At 37.8% G+C, this 23,053-nt stretch overlaps 1 protein-coding gene across 1 annotated transcript in view; it reads right to left on the bottom strand.

Annotated features, from left to right (window-relative positions):
* Positions 1–20,469, bottom strand: part of LOC121375793 (protein mesh-like) — a 43,940-nt gene extending 23,471 nt beyond the window's left edge. Inside the window, exons 1-9 of the mRNA XM_041503439.1 lie at positions 20,397–20,469; positions 14,111–14,247; positions 11,563–11,868; positions 10,126–10,224; positions 9,176–9,362; positions 6,909–7,169; positions 5,038–5,198; positions 4,040–4,206; positions 1,247–1,519 (exon numbers count right to left, since the gene is read on the bottom strand). Coding sequence (XP_041359373.1) covers positions 1,247–1,519; positions 4,040–4,206; positions 5,038–5,198; positions 6,909–7,169; positions 9,176–9,362; positions 10,126–10,224; positions 11,563–11,868; positions 14,111–14,247; positions 20,397–20,460 — 1,655 coding nt within the window. The 5' untranslated portion in view covers positions 20,461–20,469. The remainder of the gene's footprint in view (positions 1–1,246; positions 1,520–4,039; positions 4,207–5,037; positions 5,199–6,908; positions 7,170–9,175; positions 9,363–10,125; positions 10,225–11,562; positions 11,869–14,110; positions 14,248–20,396) is intronic.
* Positions 20,470–23,053: the final 2,584 nt, after the last annotated feature.

The following is a 23,053-nucleotide window of genomic DNA, read 5'->3' on the forward strand; positions in this document are numbered from 1 at the left end:
GACATCCAGACTGACGATCAGAGAGAAATATACCGACTCTGGGAGAGGTGGAATATCAGATGATAGGGAGAGGACCGCCTTGTACCCCCAGAATATATTCTGTTTTTATAATAAATAGCTAGTTTTTTTAGAGGTATCAGGAAGAACCAAAAAGGAAGGCTTCCCGGGAATGTTGTCCGTTTGGACTTTGGTAAATATATTATTTCTGCTCTGTTGTATAACCTTGATGTGATTGATGTGACTTTTAATATTTTAATACTGTATTATACCAATATTATTTAGACAGTGTCTTCGGTCATCTGACGAAGTAAATCGTAGTCTTACTGTTCTATATTTATACGAGTATTTGGTAATATAAAGCTTAGCCAGTCATCCTAGAAGACCTAGGTAAACTGTAGGTTATTGTCTTTATTGTGATAGGTACCAGTATTAATTCTGTGTTACAAGGTTACTGAACGAGTAGTAAGGGTTAATTAAAAATTAACCAGTTAGGAATAGAGTGGTAATTCCTTTATTACTTAAGATCCCCTAGAAGCGTTTCTCAATTATCACACGTGTGGGTGTTGTGTCACGGTGAAGTGATTAGCATATTGTGTAAACTAGACACCTAGAGATTAACTAATTAAGTGATCAGTTCTGGGTTGTTATTATTGTTGTTATTAATTAACTACTGCGGCAGTACATTTGTCAGCGTAGGTTAATACAGATTCCAAAGTGTATTGTGTTTTTGTTGTGTTTTCTAGTGAACTAAACGTGCTATATAATATATACTTTATATAAGATCGTATCTCTGATCATACCTAGAGACGAGCCACAGCGGGTATATATCGCCTGTTACAGAGAGATCTAATAGATATACAGTTAGGAGAGATATTTGGACAAACGTGTTTTATTCAGTTACGGGTATTATAGAATCCCCGTGACAAGAATGAACAACAGCGTTCCAGCAAAAAAACATCTCTCACATGGATGTCTGAAGGAAAAAGAGGCGGACCAAAAACCAAATGGCGTCGGACAATGGAAAAAGAACTAAAGAATGCTGGACTGACATTGGGTACGGGAGCCAAGAAAGCCCAAGACAGAGTAGTTTGGAGAGATTTTGTGCGGGCCTTATGTGCCACAAGGCACTAAGAGGATAAGTAAGTTAGTAAGTAAGTAAGTAAGTATCCCGAGCCCAGAAAGTATTACTGTGGTACACACAATGCCACATGTATATATGTATACGGTAGTATAACTAAATACGTACGTTGGTTTAAAAGAACGCGCACAATAGACGGCAGGCGTCTGCAAGTTGCAGTTTGTTTTACTCGTGCTATTCAGGAGGCAGGTATCATCAGGTTGCCAGCGTCCGAAGTCTGACACGGCATCGTCCAGAGTGGGTGGACACGGCAGAAGATCCTCCAGCCAGGTGATGTCCTTCTTGTCTTTTGCTTGCCACATCTTGCATTTTTTGTCAGGCGACGGTCGTTTATCGCGACCCATAATACGGCCAAGAGGTATCATACCACAGTTTACAGCACTGGAAAAAACAGAATACTCTAATATTGCGACCAATAGGTATCACACCACATTTTACAGCACTGGAGAAAAGAAGAATACTCTAATATTGCGACCAATAGGTATCACACCACATTTTACAGCACTGGAGAAAAGAAGAATACTCTAATACTGCGACCAATAGATATTACACCACATTTTACAGCATATCCGCTGGACTAATTCATACATAATTACGAATAATCCAACATAAATCTTACCACCTATCCACCTATATGTCTCTTAGCTCAGTATAAATCATACAAATCACATACACATATATGAATAGTTCAATATAAATTACGCATAGATAGTTAGGTACATACCCGTACTTTATAGAAGTAGGAGATATCGCTTCTTATAATTTTGATTGGACACATTTTAATCGCAAGACATTATTTTGTTACGTCATTGTGCATGTTTCAGAGCTAAACCTATCATTAGTGACGTGACGCCACTGTCGTTCTGTTAGTTAACGAGTCTACCGCATTTAACCAACATTGTTTACAATTGTCACAAATGAAAAGAATGATAATGAATGATAAAAAGAATTCCCCCTCGTGTCTTGTGATATCGGCAAGCTTCGGATTTCATACTTTTATCAACTCTTGCTGCTACATTATGATATCATAAGACACTCGGGGAGTATCCTGTAGACATTTAACGCTAGACACAAATGCTAGAACATTGTATTGTGTTGGTGTTATACCAAACACCCAAAGCCCATTGATGAGCTTGAATACGGTTACTTCCAGTTGTTGCTACACCAAATTGGGTTACGAAGCGCTTGGGAACGCTTTGAAACCGTTCCAGTTTAGTACGGTTCTATTTATGAGGAAAGCGATACAGGCCATACACATCCTGCATTTCGTAGGTTGTTATTGTAGACTTACTTTAAAGGCAAAGGAAAACTGGATGACGTCATATAGAAGAAAAAAACCACAGGAGAGCAACAGAACCCTCCCGTTACATAAGAACCGTATTTGGCGTTATGATCAACTTCCAGTTCTATTCACTACCACTTCAAAGCGCATCAGTGCGCATTGGCGAAACCGTATTTGGCGTTATGATCAACTTCCAGTTCTATTCACTTCCACTTCAAAGCGCACCAGTGCGCATTGGCGAAACCGTATTTGGTGTGGGACCAACATTAGACGACACGCCGAGATCAAAACTAAATCAACAGATACATAATTCAGGGTTGTTTTTATGTGTCAAGAACATGAATCTCACAAAGATTATATTCTGTTCTACTTCATGTAAATATCTTTGTAAACAACGAGCTTGTGTGTTGAGTACTGATTTTACGAAACGAGTGTCAGGATTGTTGTATTACCCAGCGAGAGCGATAGCTCGGGTAATACATGAATCCTGACACGTGTTTCGTAAAATCAGTACGATTCACACGCGAGTTTAATCATTTCTTTATTATCCACATTATCCAAAATATTATTTTCACGAATAACAAGCTAAGACCATGTTACGTTTCAAACGTAACTAAAACGAGACAACGAAACGACGTCATTTTCAGATAAGCGTTTACACTGAGGAAGCCGCATTAAAGGGACACACCCTAGTTACGGCTATTTGTTAACCATTACGGCGTTGTTTTTCGCTATTAAACCCCATTTTTCACAAATAAAATTGCACTTTACTTACATTTTATTATTTAGAATACACATTTCCATTCACCTGAAGTGCTTTTAGGTAATCCTGATGTTTGTAAAACCACGAAATGCATTTTTTGCATTTTTTCACAAGACGTGTTGTCGAGAAAAAACTGTTAAGCAAGCGAGGTCCAGTCTATTTTTAGAGGGGATATTTCCATTTCAATGTCACAGACGTTGGTATATCACGTGACCGTTATCATTTTGGTTCGGTTTGTTTTCTCGTGCACGGTTCGCGCAATCAACATCTGATTTGTTGTTGTTCATTTGTGAGATTTTTCTTCACAGTTCGTGAACATTTTCAGTAACAATAAAGTTCAGACAAGTAAATGTCTCAATACAAAACGTTACAAACCCTTAAAACCAATAATTTTGCTAAGTCTTACGATATCTCGAGAGGGGATACAACCAGGACAGAACAGTTGGAACATGTCCAGGAGAGGTGAAACGAACGCACCCCAAGTCTGTGAAATTTGTCGTGACGTAGACATTGTTGTGCTTCGAGCGACATCTACCGGTGACATCAGAATACAAACTTTCAAAATTATTTCAAGCAATTGGGACATGGGGATTCCCATGATATTTATCGATATAAAACCTGCTTTTTCACTCCATTTGATAAAAACGTGATCTAAGTGTGTTACAGGTTTGTAGATTAACCAAATTATAATTTATTTTCGCTGGATGGAACTAGGGTGTGCGGCTTTAAGTTATGACACTCGCTTCACAAAAATTACGTCATTCGTTGTGAACGTGAAATCATTATGACACACGTGGGTCATACTGGTTATATTTCCCTGAACACGTGGAATTGTGTGGATAATGATAAATATTACATGTGTGTATTGCTCTGCATCCAGTATCTTCTTTGAAGCATGACTTCTATTAATCCAACGTCAAAGCTACAATCTCCAGGTTGACATTCGAGATTTTTAAGCGAAAACGAGAAGCTTCCACTGTTTTCCACCGAGTGGCGAATTGTCTTCAGTTTTCTCCATGCAACCTGAAATAATATTAAAGAGAATACTTCACAGCTGAGCACTCTGAATCAGACTGCTTACTTTGTGAGAAAGATATTTAAGTTCACTTTCAGCTACACATCGTATGTCATTTCACTGATATTGTGCTAGCAGTGGGGAGACAGACGTCTCTTAGAAAAATACATCTCTTTGCGGTTTTATCTAGCTAAATAATTCCATATATTTGATATTATTTCGTTTTAATGCCACTATCTCTCGCTCGCTTTAAATGTTTGGAGGGGTCAAAGAATTGAATCCCATCGGTGAACCCATAGTCTGATAGAGTTTTACTCTGTCCCAACACGCGCCCAACGACCGTGGTATGTGCTATCCTGTATGTGGGAAGGTGCATATAAAACGATTCCTTGCTGCTAATGGAAAAAAATGTAGCCGGTTTCCTTCGAAGACTACATGTTTGAATTACTACATTTTTGACATCCAGTGAATAATAAATCAATGGGCTTTAGTGGTGTTGTTAAACAAAACAGGAGTTAACTATTTCGTGGTAACACAGCTTGGCTACAAACCATTCAGTTTCATGGTAACACAGCTTGGCTACAAACCCTTCTGTTTCATGGTAACACAGCTTAGCTACAAACCCTTCTGTTTCATGGTAACACAGCTAGGCTACAAACCCTTCTGTTTCATGGTAACACAGCTTGGCTACAAACCCTTCTGTTTCATGGTAACACAGCTTGGCTACAAACCCTTCTGTTTCATGGTAACACAGCTAGGCTACAAACCCTTCTGTTTCGTGGTAACACAGCTTGGCTACAAACCCTTCTGTTTCATGGTAACACAGCTTGGCTACAAACCCTTCTGGTATGCTCTTTGTAGCCGATCAGCTTCACGTTGACAAGTACGGCCTTGTTCTTCGAGATCCGAGACGGGTCCCACGTAAAGCTCAGCTCCTTCGCATCCCTGCTTGTCCAGCCTGAACCCAACGTCAGCGTGCACGGAAAGCGGCCCAGTTGGACTGGAATAGGAAGACAATCCTCAGGTTAAGTGACAGACACTAATTTTTAAACACTACGGCGTAGTGTTCACAATTAGAGCCTGTTTTAACAAAAGAAGTCAGATGATTACTTATATTTTATTGTTTACAATATCCATTTCCATGCACCCGAAGTGTTTATGGGTCATCCTGGTGTTTGTAATGCCACGAAATGCATGTTTAATCATTCTAAAAACGCACGTACTTCCGAGAAGTAACGGTTATGGAGATGAATTCTATTTTTAGAGAATGTTTCAGCGTCAGAGACTCTTGACAGGCCTCGATGGTGTATTGGTTAAGCCATCGGACATAAGGCTGGTAGGTACAGGGTTCGCAGCTCGGTACCGACTCCCACCCAGAGAGGTTTTAACGACTCAATGGGTAGGTGTAAGACCATTACACCATCTTCTCTCTCACTAACAACTAACCCACTGTCATTGACAACCCAGATAGCTGAAGTGTGTGCCCAGGATAGCGTGCTTGAACCGTAATTGGATAGAAGCACGAAAAAAAATTGACATGAAATGAAAGAGACTCATGTTTTTTCTCTATTGTAACTTTATCCAGATGTGTTACAGGTATGCAGAGTAAACAAACTTAGTGTCCAATTTTACGGGTTGAAACCAGGGTCTGCGACTTTAAAGGGGCATTCCTGAGTTTGCCGCAATTTTTAAGATGTTATTGTCTAAAAGAGACTTTTTAACGATTGTAATTACATATGAGATATATTTTTCTGCATAAAAAATATTACTGGTTGTATATTAAACGTGTTTCTGATCGTTCTAATATTTGTACTAGGTTAAATTTCATTGTATTTCCTAATATATTATTTGAAGACAAAATCCAGTTTGGTCTTCTTACACATATTAAGATGACCAGAAACACATTGAATATACAGACATTGATATTCTAAACAAGAAAATATATTTAATGTGTAAGTTTAATTTGTAGAAATATTTTATTAGTCGGAAACATCTTACAATGCAGCAATCTCGGGAATGTCCCTTTAAGCAAGTTGTACATAATGTTATACAACGGTGAAAACCCCATATATACCTCTACAAAAATACCCACAAAAAACTAACAACAACTAATGGTCGAAAATAGTGTTTATCTATTGGCAATACCTTTAAAATGACATACCCTAGTTTTTAAACACTAAGGCATATTTTTTTTTCACTATTAGAGCAGTTTATGACAACTGAAATTAAACATTACTTATAATTTATTGTTTAGATAATCCATTTCCATAGAACCGAAATATTTTTGGTCATCCTGGTGTTTCTAATACTACGAAAAAAATATATTTCATATTTTTAAAAACGCATGTGCGTTTGAGAAATAACAGTTATGGAGTCGAGTTTTAGTCTATTTTTAACGATATTTCACCGTTTCAACGCCACAGACTCTTGTTTCACTCTCTTGTAACGTTATCCAAATGAGTTACAACTTTGTTACTCAACCAAACTTAGTGTCCATTTTTACGGGTTGAAACTAGGGTCTTTAATGCATATTGTAAAATTATTGTTGTAATATCAGATTGGTGAACCATTATAAGTCATTTAAGAGCAACGTAAGGGGAAGCAATTAATTGTGTGTGTGTGTACACATTTGTCTTGATGTGGTCTTCTGATAAATGTTTCTAACCCTAACTAGTAGAGTGACATCCCATGTGTTTTTGTTACCACTTACCAATGGTGATTGTTGATATATGGCTAACTTTGATACCATCAACGGAGAAACTGATTTTCGTGTCGCCGCGTTGGGTCAGTTTGGGTACAGGACATCGAGCCAGCATTGAGTTGAGGACAATCCCCTCCCTAACCACTGTGTGATGACCAGTTCCAAACATGCACTTGACGGGCATTCTTTTAGGATTACACGTACCAGAGAGAGTTAACATCTGACCACCAAGAAGAGACGCGAATCTTGGAGTGAATTCTAAAATATCATCTGTAAGGTAAAGCAGGAAGTAAAGGTTTTTGCTATTTAATTAATCCTCGCATCTACGTGCGTGCTATTGTTTTGCATGCTTTTTGTTTTATTAGTCCCCTACAGGTTCAACCGGAGGGGACTATAGGTTTTATCTTCGTCCTTTGTCTGTCTGTCTGTCTGTCTTTGTCTATCCGTCCGTCTGTTCCACATACAGTTTTCTGGATGTTTTTTTTAAAGAATATCTTGAGATTTTGAGCTGAAATTTAGTGTATACCTTTAACATGTAGTGTTACAGATCAAGTTTGACTTTCATGGCGATTTATTCAATTTTGACGGAGTTATGGCCATTGAACTTAGGAGATGTGGAAAGTTGTTTTCTGGACTTGTGTTCAAAAGTCCTTGAGATATTGACCTGAAATTTTGTGTATATCTTTATTATGAACTGTTACAGATCAAGTTTGACTCTCATGGCGATTTACTTATTTTTGACGGAGTTATGGGCCTTGAACTTAGGAGATGTGGAAAGTTGTTTTCTGGACTTGTGTTCAAAAGTCCTTGAGATATTGACCTGAAATTTTGTGTATATCTTTATTATGAACTGTTACAGATCAAGTTTGACTCTCATGGCGATTTACTTATTTTTGACGGAGTTATGGGCCTTGAACTTAGGAGATGTGGAAAGTTGTTTTCTGGACTTGTGTTCAAAAGTCCTTGAGATATTGACCTGAAATTTTGTGTATATCTTTATTATGAACTGTTACAGATCAAGTTTGACTCTCATGGCGATTTACTTATTTTTGACGGAGTTATGGGCCTTGAACTTAGGAGATGTGGAAAGTTGTTTTCTGGACTTGTGTTCAAAAGTCCTTGAGATATTGACCTGAAATTTTGTGTATATCTTTATTATGAACTGTTACAGATCAAGTTTGACTCTCATGGCGATTTACTTATTTTTGACGGAGTTATGGGCCTTGAACTTGTTTCCCAGATCATTTGTTTTGCAATGCCTGAAGATATTGAGATGAAATTTTGTACATACCTTTATCAAGTGTAACTTTCATCGTGATTTACCCACTTTTCACAGACGTATGGCCCTTAAATTTAGGAGATACGAAAAATTGTTCGGTTCGGTTGTGGTCATGTATTGCTTTAGCAGTATTCTCAAAATGCTTGTTTAACTCAACAATATCTAATAATGTTTGTTTTGTTTAACGACACAACTAGAGCACATATTGATTAATTAATCATTGGCTGTTGAATGTCAAACATTTGGTAAATCTGACTCGTAGTCTTCCCGCTACATTTTTCTTAATGAACAAGGGATCTTGTATATACACTTTCCTCACAGACAGGAAATCACATACCAGGAAAAAAAACCCAGTCAGTTGAATGGATCCACCGAGGTGGTTCGATCCTGCGACGCAAGCACCTGAAGACACCACTCAACCGACTAACGTAAATCCCGCCCCTCGAATAATATCTAAAACAAGCATTCTGAGCGTACTGCTAAAGTAACACATGTCCCTTACCGTGCCCAAGTCCTCCTATGTTTAAGGGCCAAGTAGTAAATCGCTATGAAACTGCAACAGTGCATGATAAATCTATACACAACATGTCAGCTCTCTGTGTCTGTCTCTGTCTCTCTCTCTCTGTCTCTGTCTCTGTCTCTCTCTCTCTCTCTCTCTCTCTCTCTCTCTCTCTCTCTCTCTCTCTCTCTCTCTCTCTCTCTCTATGTATGTATGTATGTATATATACAGTGGTAAAATCGCCATAAACGTTAAACTAATTCTCTAACAGTACATGCTAAAGCTATACACAAAATATCAGCACAATATATGGTGGCACTGCGAACGATGGACAGACAGACAAAAAGACGGACAGACGGACATACTGAAAGACAGGCAGACAGAAAGAAGGACGGACACGAAACCTATAGTCGGAAAAAGTTTAAACAAGTGCATGCCAGTTAAATGCATTCCAATGGTCGAGTGAAAAATTCGGTAGTAAATATGTAACAGATTGACCTGCTTCTAATTCTGGTGGTATACATCCTCCTCTTCGTATCTGCTGGCCGCCAACATCGAAAATAAAGCGACCTTTGACGTCACTTCCTCCGAGATTTGGGAGATTTGCTAGAGTTAGACTACATGAAGGTGGATCACACGGCAAGATACTTTTCCATCCCAAGTTATTGCCGCCGTTAAATCCTGCCTTTAAAATAAAACGAAATGGAATCATTTGATGCAAAAAGTGTGCCCTTGTGGATTTATTTTGTGCAATAACAAAACTGAAGTTTACTAGGTTTTTGAAGCATCTGTTTGATTTGTGGAACACCGTTGACTGATATTATATTCTGAATGACAACAGTCGGGTAAGTTTTCAGTATGTAGAACACTTTTGACTGATTTGGTATTCTGAACGATAACAGTGGAAATGGAAAGTTTTCAGTAGGTAGAACACCTTTAACTGATTTGGTATTCTGAATGATAACAGTGGAAATGGTGAGTGTTTAGTTTATGGAACACTTTTGACTGATTTGATATTATGAATGATTTGGAGAAGGCCTAGTAAGTTGTGTAACTTGTGCCTAATCTATTTGTTATTTAAAAAGCAATAACATATGTTTCAATAATGATAACTTTGGAAATGATAAGGTTTTAGTTTGACAAAAATAAGGGGAAATCAATCTGTCAAAACCTCTAGACTTCTGGAATTGTATTCAAAATATATGTAGTGCACGTAACATATAAATAAACTAATAGTGTTGTCCATTTGATTGGCAACCACTACTGTGTTTCAACTGTATTCCCAATCGAAAGTCGTCGTCGTAGAACAAAATGCCGTCTTATTATCTTTATTCCGTGACATTACACTGCAGTTCTACATTGAACTTCACAGTAGTATTTATACCTTAACTAAATGAAAGAAAACATTTATTCCAAATGAACAGACTAAAATAATATGTTTGGTATACCTGATGAAATTTGTTTTGTGAAATCGGTATGTTGTCGTAGTTGATAAACGCGAATGAACTATCACTGGATGCGACAAATACGATCTGGAAGGTGGCAGTCTGTAAGAGAAAAGAGACGTAAAGATAAACGATCTCTCTCTGTGTGTATGTGTGTGTGTGTGTGTGTGTCGTCTCTCTCTCTCTCTCTCTCTCTCTCTCTCTCTCTCTCTCTCTCTCTCTCTCTCTCTCTCTCTCACACACACACACACACACACACACACATACATACACAGACACACACACACACAGATGCACACACACACACACATTCACTTAACGACTGGACAGGTCAATATAGACATAAAACTGAGTTGGTATCCCGGTGTCATATATAATTTGCACTCCCCTGGATTTGCACTCCCCAATCAAGACTATACGTAGAATAAGCACTCCCCACTGTAATGTACAACTGAGTACTGAGTTCGCATCCCAGTACCGGCTTTCAGTCCAGAGTGACTTTTAACGACTGAACAGGTCAATATAGTGGTTAACCCGCAAACTATTGCAACAAAAGGTGTTTCAATGGAGTTAGGTACTTCTGTGTATCCAAGATAACATACTAGAAGTCTACTAAAATTATCCAGTGGGAAAGTTTTAAAAATAGGCCAAACAAAATATATTACTCGAATTCTCATATTATACCGCCTATCGTTTGTCACAATATAACAAATATATACGTGAATGCTAGGATCTGTAGACCAAATTTAATTTAAAACTATCATGGTAAATGTGCCTGCATTTTATACAAAGATGTGGTATGGGATTGAATGTCATTAGTGTTGTATTGACTGCCAGTGATATGGTCAGCTTCTGAAACGATGGACATTGCTGCTATCTATTAACTTAATTGAAATATATCGTTAAATGTTACATTGCCCCATGTTTTTGATTAAGTTTTGTTATTCGAAAAAAAGAAAAACAGAAAAGAAAAAAGGACCGGCCTCGGTGGCGTCGTGGTAGGCCATCGGTCTACAGGCTGGTAAGTGCTGGGTTCGGATCCCAGTCGAGGCATGTGATTTTTAATTCAGATACCGACTCCAAACCCTGAGTGAGTACTCCGCAAGGCTCAGTGGGTAGGTGTAAACCACTTGCACCGACCAGTGATCCATAACTGGTTCAACAAAGGCCATGGTTTGTGCTATCCTGCCTGTGGGAAGCGCAAATAAAAGATCCCTTGCTGCTAATCGGAAAGAGTAGCCCATGTAGTGGCGACAGCGGGTTTCCTCTCAAAATCTGTGTGGTCCTTAACCATATGTTGAACGCCATATAACCGTAAATAAAATGTGTTGAGTGCGTCGTTAAATAAAACATTTCTTTCTTTCTTTATTTGAAAAACGAAGTGGCAAAAAAAAGAAGAAGCATAGTTAAAGATTAACTGACAATAATCAACAAACTCACAGAACATATAGTATTGTTGCATCCCTCTTCATTGACGTTTTTCCAAGTGACTTGTAGCGCCACCACGGGATGGAAGTGTTCGGGTCGTTCAACAGTTGCGTTGTTGACGTAGATCGTGAAGTCACTGAGTGTAGCCTGATCTTTTATGTGTCTATAGTATATTTTGCCTTCGTCAGAACTCGTGCTTCCGTAGTGGTGAAAAGCTGCGATAAACGGGTAATCTTGTGAACTGATGTCGCCATCTTTGTAGAGAATCTTTTTGTAACCAGCACCAATGTTGAATCCAAGCAAGCCGTCTGCTGAGATCTAAAAATAATGAACGACTAACAGATAATGTTAATCGCGATACATTTTAACACGAGTATATGATTGAATATGTGGGTTAACTGAACGATCTTCCCCGTATTTGTCCTGCAAACAGGACCATAAACGATGCCTAGTTTTTGAGTAGATGGTCACGGAAGATTAAAGGGTCGTTTGGTTAACGACACCACTATAGCACATTTATTAATTAATCATCGGCTATTGAATATCAAACATTTGGTAATTCTGTCTTGTAGTCATCGGAGAAAATCCGCTGCATTTTTTCATTAACACTTTCCCGCAGACAGGAAAGCACATACCACGGCCTTTGACCACGTGTAGTGCATTCGTTGGAACATGAAAACCCCCAATAAGCTGAATGGATCCACCTAGCTGATTCGATCCTGCGACGCAATTGGTTAAGTTAAATGCCCCTCCCCCCGGTCATGGAATAATAACATTTGTCCTATTATGACTCAAAATTATCAGTGGATTGTTGTGAGCATGAAACCTACTGATAACATCGTCAAAAATCGTGTGAAAAAAATGTCGGTCATTTTCCAAAATGGCGGACGTTGCAGAATCAAACATACATTATTATGTGGCTATACCAGTTACAAATATGTTTTTGATATCAAACCATATGTTTCGAGGGTCATAGTACATGTATATGCTATTTTAAAGATGATTTGGTGAACATTTTATCCAGATTTGTTTTTGAAATGGACAAATAAATTTAGCACAGTCGGTGCTCGTTTGAGGTGCTTGCGTTGCAGAATCGAACCACCTCGGTGGATCTATTCAACTGATTGCGTTTTTTCTCGTTCCAACCAGTACAACACAACTGGTTTCCTGTTTGTAGAAAAGTGCATATAAAAGATGTAGTGGATTTCGTCTGAGTACGGGTCAAAATGACCAAATGTTTGACATCCAATAGCTGATGATTGATTAGTCAATGTGCTCTAGTGTTGTCCGTAAACAAAATAAACTTCATACTGTTATAGTAAATTACGGTGAAAATTTATAATTGGTAACAGACGATTGTAAGCCACTTATATTATATCAAATGGCAGATAAATGATGATTTGATGATCTGGTGATTTTCTAAGAAGGTTATAATCTCATCTGTGCTAATATATACAGATTATCTTTTATGAAACTCTGTGTTCATTTAAAAACATCGGATATGATTCGAGTTGTTGGTAACTAACGTAGTATTTAACTTTTTCGAAAAGAAGATTCCAATGCTTTCTTGTGCCAGCCGCAAAAGTCACAGTAAGTCACTACAATTATACGATTCTTTCGTGGAAACGATCCCTGATACGTTGCCAGCAATGTGGCTAACCTGACCGCCTCCCCCGAGCCAATCTCCACCACCAGCCTCTCATACAGATCCTTCATGAATACGGGTACCTCCCCTACTACATCTTGCCTACCACCCGTCCTCAGAGTGCATGGAACAAGTAGTGTTATAGGCCGCAGGATCGATCGTCCTAGATAGACTCTCGTTCTTCCTGTCCCAACGACAATTGGTACATAAAAGGCCATGGTACATGTATGTCCGTCCTGTCTATATATGAAACTGTTTATGTAAAGGATCTATGTCTGTCTGTCTGTCTGTCTGTCTGTCTGTCTGTCTCTCTCTCTCTCTCTCTCTCTCTCTCTCTCTCTCTCTCTCTCTCTCTCTCTCTCTCTCTCTCTCTCTCACACACACACACCTCTCTGTGTGAGACACACACACACACACACACACACACACACACACACACACACACAACCAAGTGTCGAAATAACCATATGTTAGACTCTAAATAACCGTAGTAATATAATAAATAATTTTACAGATGTCATTCTCATTGTTCGTTTTATATTTTTTAAATACACAACGTTTTAAAACGGTTTTTTGCATTGCTTTTCAAAATAAAAAATGTACGCTTCGTCACGTTTTGTGCGAAGAGGTGATGTATAATGCTTCATTGTGAAAGTAATCGATTTGCCCAGATTCATTTTACTATAACGTTTGCTTTACCATTTTTAGATTTGCTCTGGTTTATTTGAAATATTTACAGATACAATCTGAATAACAAAACTTCAAGAACCTAAGTTCTGTGTATAACGGCCACAGGTTTATATATACCTGCAATTCCTTCTTATGTATGTATGTATTATAATAATGCACGTATCTTTTTGTCTTTTGTCTACGTTTTACATCCGTTTCTCTGTGTAATTTACTAACACTACTCACATACGCTTTGCTGTATTTTCGACCAAAGAATGGAACTTCGTGACCTAGATCCACCTCAAAGGAAGGATTTGGACTGGTAACAATTTGATCTCCATGTTCAGTGCCATATCCGTAAAGCGGAGAGGAACTGGAACATTCTGTATAATGAAGCAATGAAAGTATTTAGACAAAACAACACATTTATAGTCAGGTCACACTTATCTCTCTCCCTCCCCCCCCCCCCCCCCCCCCCCCCCACCACCGTCCTCAATTTTATTAAAATGCTTATTTATCGAATTGCGAGCATTTCTTTAGGATTGTAGCAAACATACTTTTCTAATCTAATTTGGGGGTACTGAATAATAAAATTAATATGTTGGGCATCTAAAAAAAAAACCGTTTAGGTCATCAAAATTATAAAAACAAAATGGCAGTATACGAAATTAGGAGTGTGTTGAAAATATATTGTATCTAGGTATAATAATGTGTCACAGACCATATTTTTTATTTATGTTCGTGCGATCATTTCTTTAGGATTGTATACAACATACTTTTCTAAAACAAATTTAAACATGCTGTATCCAAAACCTAAATTATGTTGGTTATTTGAAAAAATAATGGTTACGAAGTCAAAATAACGAAAATATATGCTTTATACTTGGATTCAAACTATTTTCAAAACAATACTTTTATTAATTTTGTTGACGCTCATATTATAACACACCCTCCTCCCCATGTAATTTTTTAGATGAACAACATATTTACTTATATTCAGCAACCCTATATTAGACTAGAAAAAAGAAAACATCCGTTTTCATACAACGTAGAAGCAAATGCGTGACAAACATCGAAATAAGAGACGATCGTATAAACGATATTTTGTTGAAATGATTTTACGATTTCGGAGTTAAATACTTTTTAAAAAGAACAATGTATGCTTAAATGTACATGTTACTATCAGTTTTTGTAATAGTAAGATGCAATGTAGAATAGTACCAATTAGATGAGTGTTGAACAACTAAAGACCAAGAACGCGCAATCTGATCTCAGAATAGAAGTTCATACAATTCGGTGTTCAAAACTATCTGACTTAGATATGAGAATCAGTTGGAATTTCATCATCGATCATCGATTATAATCGGCTGACACTAACCGATCAATGTTCGATTACACAATCGGTAAGAATTATATGAACGTGAGAAGCATTTGAATAATAAGAACCTTGCCCCTATGATCCTATTCACCTAATTCTATACCCTATAAATGGACAATTTTACCTTTAATAACTATTTAATATCTTTTGGCTTATGTACACGTGGAAGCAAACGCCAACCTCAATATATTTAAATCAATTCCATAATGTAAATTAGGACATTTTCAGTTAACATTTCCCCACATAATCGATTACGGCTTTTATAATCGATCATGACATCAGTAGAGCAAACCGATCAATTATCGATTATAATCGATGATCGGAACACCACTAATATGACTAAATATTGCTCTAGTTATTATAATCGATGATCGGAACACCACTAATATGACTAAATATTGTTCTAGTTATTATAATCGATGATCGGAACACCACTAATATGACTAAATATTGCTCTAGTTATTGTAATCGATGATCGGAACACCACTAATATGACTAAATATTGTTCTAGTTATTGTAATCGATGATCGGAACACCACTAATATGACTAAATATTGTTCTAGTTATTGTAATCGATGATCGGAACACCACTAATATGACTAAATATTGTTCTAGTTATTATAATCGATGATCGGAACACCACTAATATGACTAAATATTGTTCTAGTTATTATAATCGATGATCGGAACACCACTAATATGACTAAATATTGCTCTAGTTATTGTAATCGATGATCGGAACACCACTAATATGACTAAATATTGTTCTAGTTATTGTAATCGATGATCGGAACACCACTAATATGACTAAATATTGTTCTAGTTATTATAATCGATGATCGGAACACCACTAATATGACTAAATATTGTTCTAGTTATTATAATCGATGATCGGAACACCACTAATATGACTAAATATTGTTCTAGTAATTGTAATCGATGATCGGAACACCACTAATATGACTAAATATTGCTCTAGTTATTAGTAAGACACTGATGTCCTGTCGATTTTTGCTTTTTTATGTCAAATATCCATATACACAGAATGTAGTAATGGGAATCTATTGGGATTTCATCATCGATCATCGGTTATAATCGGTTGGCACCAACCGATCAACTTTCAATTACACAATCGGTTAGAATTCCATGACCATAAGAAGGCTTTGAATTATAAGGACCATGTACCTATTGTTGTGTGCACCCTGCAAATGGCTAATTCTGTCTTTATTATCTATTTAATATATATTTTTTCTTTATTTACACAAACCCAAACCACTGTATATTTCCATCAATTTTATCATCTAAACTAGAGGAACAGTTACAGTTAACATTTTCTCACACAATCGATTATGGATTTTCATATCGATCAATTTTCGATTATAATCGATCATTGGAACACCACTAACAGAAAGTATCTAAAGTAAGTGTAATTCATTAAAAGCTTGTTAATGGTGTTCCCCATGGTTATCAACTACGCATCTTGGCATGAATCCAATCCGTGAGCTACACATGTCAGTTTCGTACAGATACATGGCAATTTCATGCTTTGCTAATGAAGTACACACTAATAGTTGATCGACATTTAATTATTAAGAATCCTCTGCTGAATGTATTTAATACTAATTCTAATACAACTGTCGTATAAGCCTCCCCCCCCCCCCCCCCCATTAGTTAACTGTATTGATAAATCGGAGGATAAATGTATGCTGTCATGGGCAACCAGGATTTACCACGATGACAAGTTTCTAAGAACTCATTCGATATGCTTATAAAAGTAAATAAAGACTCGTTTATGGAATCCAGTACATTTTATTAACATATTCTATCATATAACATAATAATGTTTTATTATCCACATGGTTCAAAATAACCGAGTTAATAATAATAATTCGAAGCACACGTGTAATACCAAGCATAATGACGTAATTTTAATAGCGACGTCATAACATGACATTGTTTTCCCCAGTCCTAGCTAAGACTTTGCATGTGAAATATGACATCATTTCGTTGTCTTCAAGTTGTGGTAGAAGCATTTTGAGATTCTGTGTTCGTTTAAACTGGGTAACCATTTTATAATGTTTATATGGAATTTAATTCAGAAAAAGTATATTCCAGTTGTTAATTTGGTATCATTTTAGATCTTTGAGCAATATTTATGTAAAATATTTGCAGTTCGTTGTTTGAAATACACCTTCGTACCTCCGTATCTTTATTTACGTAAACTAGAAAGTGTTTTTGTGTTTTTTGGCGCCTGTGCTAGCACGCACTATTAAGTGGCAGTCCTCTTGCACACTGAGTTCGAATCATATACATGTATAGTGGTTAAGACGAGTTTGTCTCTAGACAAAGCACCTCACGACTCTATTATAACTTCTTTTGGAATCAGTCTTGTACGGTATTGAATGTTAATGACGGATTAACGGATGTTATCCTTTCTCGAAAAAAAATCTTCGTTTTAAGGGCGAAGTACTTGTAAAGATATCATGCCACACGAGTCACCAGAAGTCGAGGAGTTGCTCATATACTTCGTTAAGAGGTACGTCAGTGGTTCCTTCCGAAATATCCAAACACCTGTTTCCAGACATATAATACAGAGATCTCTATATAGTCCAGAAGTAATAGCTTAACATAGCCCAAAACTGAAACCAAGTCCCTGCAAATCCACGAACAACTAACTAGGGAATTCAAGATCGCGTCCAAAATATCTATTATCTTTGCAACCAGACATAGTAAAATTGCAAAGTAAGTGTCTAAACATAGGTTTTCGTACACAAGCAATGCAATGAAAATATTAATAACATAATTTGAGAAACAGAAATATAAAAATTAAAATTGTCGCTTTTACAGCGGTCAATATGTCCAATACAAACCACACGTTTTTGTGACTTTGTGACTTTCAGCTTGTTACCATTTCTGTTCAGGTTTGGAACTATTTTATTCTAGTACTCCTGGCCTGTTCGCAACTGACTGGGGCCTACCGAAAATGTTTAAAGCAAGCAGGCAAGTAGCCCAAAGTTGTTTCAATTCATGTCGACAAGCCCATATCACTTCTAAGACAGTTCTCGTAGAATATTATGAATTAACTAGTTGTGGAGTACTCTGCTACATCTTGCATGGTTGTCATTCTCATCGTCATCAACTTTCCAGTCAAGCTGATGTGGTACAAATGATATTTAGTCACAGAGAATGAATAATCAACCATACCCAAGTATCGGTATTGGCGATGGTGCTTAGCACAATTTGTGGTGGGTTTTAGGCTATAAGCCTTGGTTCTTAGTTCTGCATGAGTGTCATGTCCATTTCTGCAGTGGATTAGCTTATGTATTATAACGATCTAACATGTTCTTTAACCACAGCGTGAATAGTAAACCGTTCCCAGATATAAGTATAAAAGTAGTTTTTAAGACAATATGCCTTGGTGCTTAGTTCTGCATGAGTTCCATGTCCATTTCGGGAATGGCGGTAGAGATCAGAGGATGATACACTCACACTAGTGGATACTGATCTCGCTGTTGACCCCGACACTTTGCTCAACATGGTATAACTTAACTGTGGGTGCAAAGAATATGATTGTGGGGGTCATGTCATGTGGGTGAAAGAAACTTGGAATGTTTTACACCTCGATGAGCACAAAATTCACGGGTGAAACCTGCATTGGTGGATAATGAAGACGATAGAAATACTGCACCAACATTATTTAATATTGGTGTAAATGATGAAGATGAGGACGATAAACAACAGCGATGCAGCAGCGTACTGCATAGTTAATTCATAAGATGAAAACCGACCTGAATTAAAACAACCGTGGACGACATGTTTTCTTTTCAGATTCCTTGTATGCCGCAGTCAGTGGCGAATAGGCCATGAGTAATAGCTTGAAATAGTCCCATACCTGACTGAACAGGCTGAAAAAGTCATACTGAACGTCGTAGTAGCCACCATATCAATTTTTGAGATTTCCTTTTTTCAAATCATGCAATTAACCATTGCATTGCTCGTGTCTGAACACCTATGTTCAGACAATTTTTTGCATTTTTGCTATGACTGGTTGCAAAGATAATAAATAATGGCGTCCATTTTGGACGCGATCTCGAATTCCCTAGTTAGCTCTTCGTGGATTTGTGGGGACTTTTGATATGTGTTTTGTCATACTCTATGGCAACGTTTCTGAACATTTCAGCTTCTTACCAACTTGTTCCAGCTTTGGCCTAATGCTCCTGGCCTAATAGCGCTGTGTCATTTCCACCTGCAGTTGGTTTGCTCACGATGTGTGGAATATGCACGACGCATCCATGCACTACAATCCACAAACAACTTCTGTAAAGTGTATGTGTTTATGGTTTTGTTTATTCCAACCGCATATTCTAAGTAAACCGTTAATACGATGAAAATGTTCTGACTGCATCAATACACTACACACGACTCGAAAATTTAAAATGTGTGTGTCGACCGAAATTATTTAATAGAGTGTTTTCAACTATTGAATTTAGAAAGATAAATATTAGAAAATAAATAATTGCAAGCGAAATCAGCAGGTGTGTGTTCAGGGGAGGGTTTTGAGAGTCGAATTCCCTACTGAAAGCTAATTTTAGTAGGGGTTTATGTGTATATTGTATAAAGTCCCTTGAGGGAAGATGTATTCCTGCACGTTTCGCGCTCTCACAGCGACGGCCGGGGATCGATTCCCCGCTTGGGAAGTAATGTTTTCCCCTGCGCGTGCTGTAACCTCACCGTGGTGCAGGGGTGTAACATTCTCTTTGAGAATGGCCAATACAGCACAAAACTAAAATTTTGAGTAAAAGTCAGTATCTATCTGTGATATTTGTGTTTTGCACAGTTGTTTACACTGTTTTTATTTAAATCTTGAATTTTTGTATTGATGTTGATCATCACTTTATTTGTTTGCATTACCATAGTTTGACACACAATAGCCGATGTATTTTTCGTGCTGGGGTGTCGTTAAACATTCATTCATTCATTCGTTATTGCCAATATCTACACTCCAGCCCGCATCTGTGAAACGTCCTCCACACGCGCCTAGATAGTTTGGTGTTTGTCGGTTGTTGTTATTTTTTGTTTCTTTTTGTTTTGTTTTGTTTTTGTTTGTTTTTTATTCCCACTCTAGAAATAATAGTTAACAAATTTTGTACTCACCATGTACCGATCCAATAATTACGATTAAAAATCCAGTCAGAAAATGATTCATTCCAAATGGCATTTTTGCTCTGTCGACCATCACGATTGCACTGACGCCAATGTTACGTTACGTGATTTATATAGATTCCGGGGCCGGAAGTAGCCCAGTTGTAAAGCACTCGCTTGATGTGCGGTTGGTCTATGATCGATCGCCGTCGGTGAGTCGATTGGGCCTATTTTCCATTTTAGCCAGTGATCCCCTACACAAAGGCCATAGTATATACTATCCTGTCTAAGGTATGCTGCATATAAAACTCCCTTGCCTTTTTCGGAAAGAGTAGCCCTAGTCTAATCTAGTCTAATCGTCGTCAGTGTGATGCCACGCCTCCAAGAAAATGAACTTCTATCAACGATGGGTATGACTGAGGTTAGAATGGCAAAGAGTTGTTGCTCGTCATTTTGGTGTTCATTGGTGTTAATCAGAAAACTAAGCATGTCTGCGGAGATGTACTCGACAGTTTCGGGATACTAGGATTCTTCCATGTTTAGGGAATCGACACGTGACGTCAAGTTAACAAATTGTCAATATCAAGCGGGTACACATATGGAATCATTTGGAAATTCCAAGTTTAACATCCCAATACATAGTTGTGTTAACGCCAATCAGTGGAAGAACTGTACGCAACCGAACAGGCGATCACAAAGTACGACCATGACCGTACATCAGTACGTTGTTCTGTTACATTATGACCGACGGCGCACCAAGCATTGTGTAGACCGTACTTCAAGTTCAGAAGGCAGGAGAGAATTACTATACTTTTAACAGATAAACAGTACATCTATGTGAAACACCATATTTTTAAATTTTAAAAATATAAGTCTCACTGATATTGTAATGATGCACAGGAACTTTTTTTTCGTGAGTATATATTAATATCTATGTATGCACATATATAGAACTGTCTGGATATTTCATTATTAAATTTGTGCTTTATGTAAACAATGAAGAGAGTATTATTCAATCATGGTGATTTACACGTTGTGTAAACCAAGAACATGGGTATTTTGAAAATCTCTATATTATATATATATATATATAATATATATATATATACACACACACACACAGGTCTTACACATTTGTAAAGTGAATTTATACCATTCCTAGGCAAGTGTGCATTACATGTGTAATACAACAATTCATTTTGTTTTCTTTTTCTTTTTAATATTTTAGAATTGCATTTCTATTTACAATGTGCATAACTTACGTTTTGGTGTATATGATTGACACCTACGTGAAATATTGTCATCAGGCATATATATCTAGGAAAATATTGACTTTCAAACCCAATTCTCAATCTTATGATGTATGTAAAATTCAAAATGTGTGTGTTACGTGCGAAGGGTGTTATCTGACATTTAACACTTTGTGTGTACGTTGTGTACACAGTGTGGCAATATTCTTTCTTGTTTGTTACTGGAACACTAAATCATTACCTTGCTGTTACATTATTTACAACATTGTGTAACTTTTGAACAATGCGACGTCTCCAACGTCAGGAACGTCAAAGAGCTGTAAGAATGCTCTAAGTTGGCACCACACAGCGAATTGTGGCCCGTAGACTTAATGTGTCACAATCAGTCATTAGCCGATTGTGGGCCCGATATCGACAAACCTGAAACCTGAAAGGGCCGCAACTCTGGTTCAGGACCGCTTCATTAGGACTTGCACGTTGAGGAATCGAGGTCAGTCAGCCAATTAAATCGCAAGAGAACTCCGTGTTACAAGTGGTGTTACAGTGTCTGGTCAGACTACTCGTAACAGACTGCATAGAGGTAACATCCACGCATGTCGACCTACGTTACCCCTTATTTCACTGCCAGACACATTGTTGTCAGATGTCAATGGTGTGCACATCGTAGACATGACCGATTTGGAGGAGGGTCCGTTATGGTGTGGAGGTGGCATCACCATGACTGCCAGAACCCAGATGCATATTGTTTATTGGAGGGTCACTGGGCAGTACTACAGTGACAACATCCTTGCACCGATTGTTGTGTCCTTCGCACGTTAGACTGGGTGCCATTTTATTTTTAGGGCGACAACGCCCGTGTTCACCGGAGTCTACTGGCACTGCGTAACTGTAGCAACAGAACATCACCACACTGCCGTGGTCAGCCCTAAGCCCAGACCTTTCACCCATTGAGCACATGTGGGACATCGTCATCCAACCAACTTGGCTGAATTAGGCCCTCCTCTCCACGAGGAGTGGGACAGGATCGCCCAAATTGTTATTGGACGTTTAATCAGGAGCATGCCACACATCGGATTCGTGCGTGCTTGGCGAACCGCGGGGGTTTTACACGTTACTAGTGCAACTATTGAATTGACAAACACTACCCATGTTGCCTATCTGTGTCTCCGTCGAACTTGTATTACTATTCTGACTATAATCTTTAATGCCAATCCCTTGTCACATAATAATAACAATAGTAGAGTATACATCAGCCTTCTGCACCCTACAGAGATTCCATGAGAATCAAACGAACACAATGCTAAGCTGTCATTTGGTATACCAAGCTATACTAGGCAGTCCCCTACCAGATGGAATTGGCTGAGACATTGCAGAAAGAACACTGGAAATGAAATGGACGGTTGGTGATCTGATACTGTG

The sequence above is a fragment of the Gigantopelta aegis genome, chromosome 6 (assembly GCF_016097555.1).
Source record: "Gigantopelta aegis isolate Gae_Host chromosome 6, Gae_host_genome, whole genome shotgun sequence".
NCBI lineage: Eukaryota > Metazoa > Mollusca > Gastropoda > Neomphalida > Peltospiridae > Gigantopelta > Gigantopelta aegis.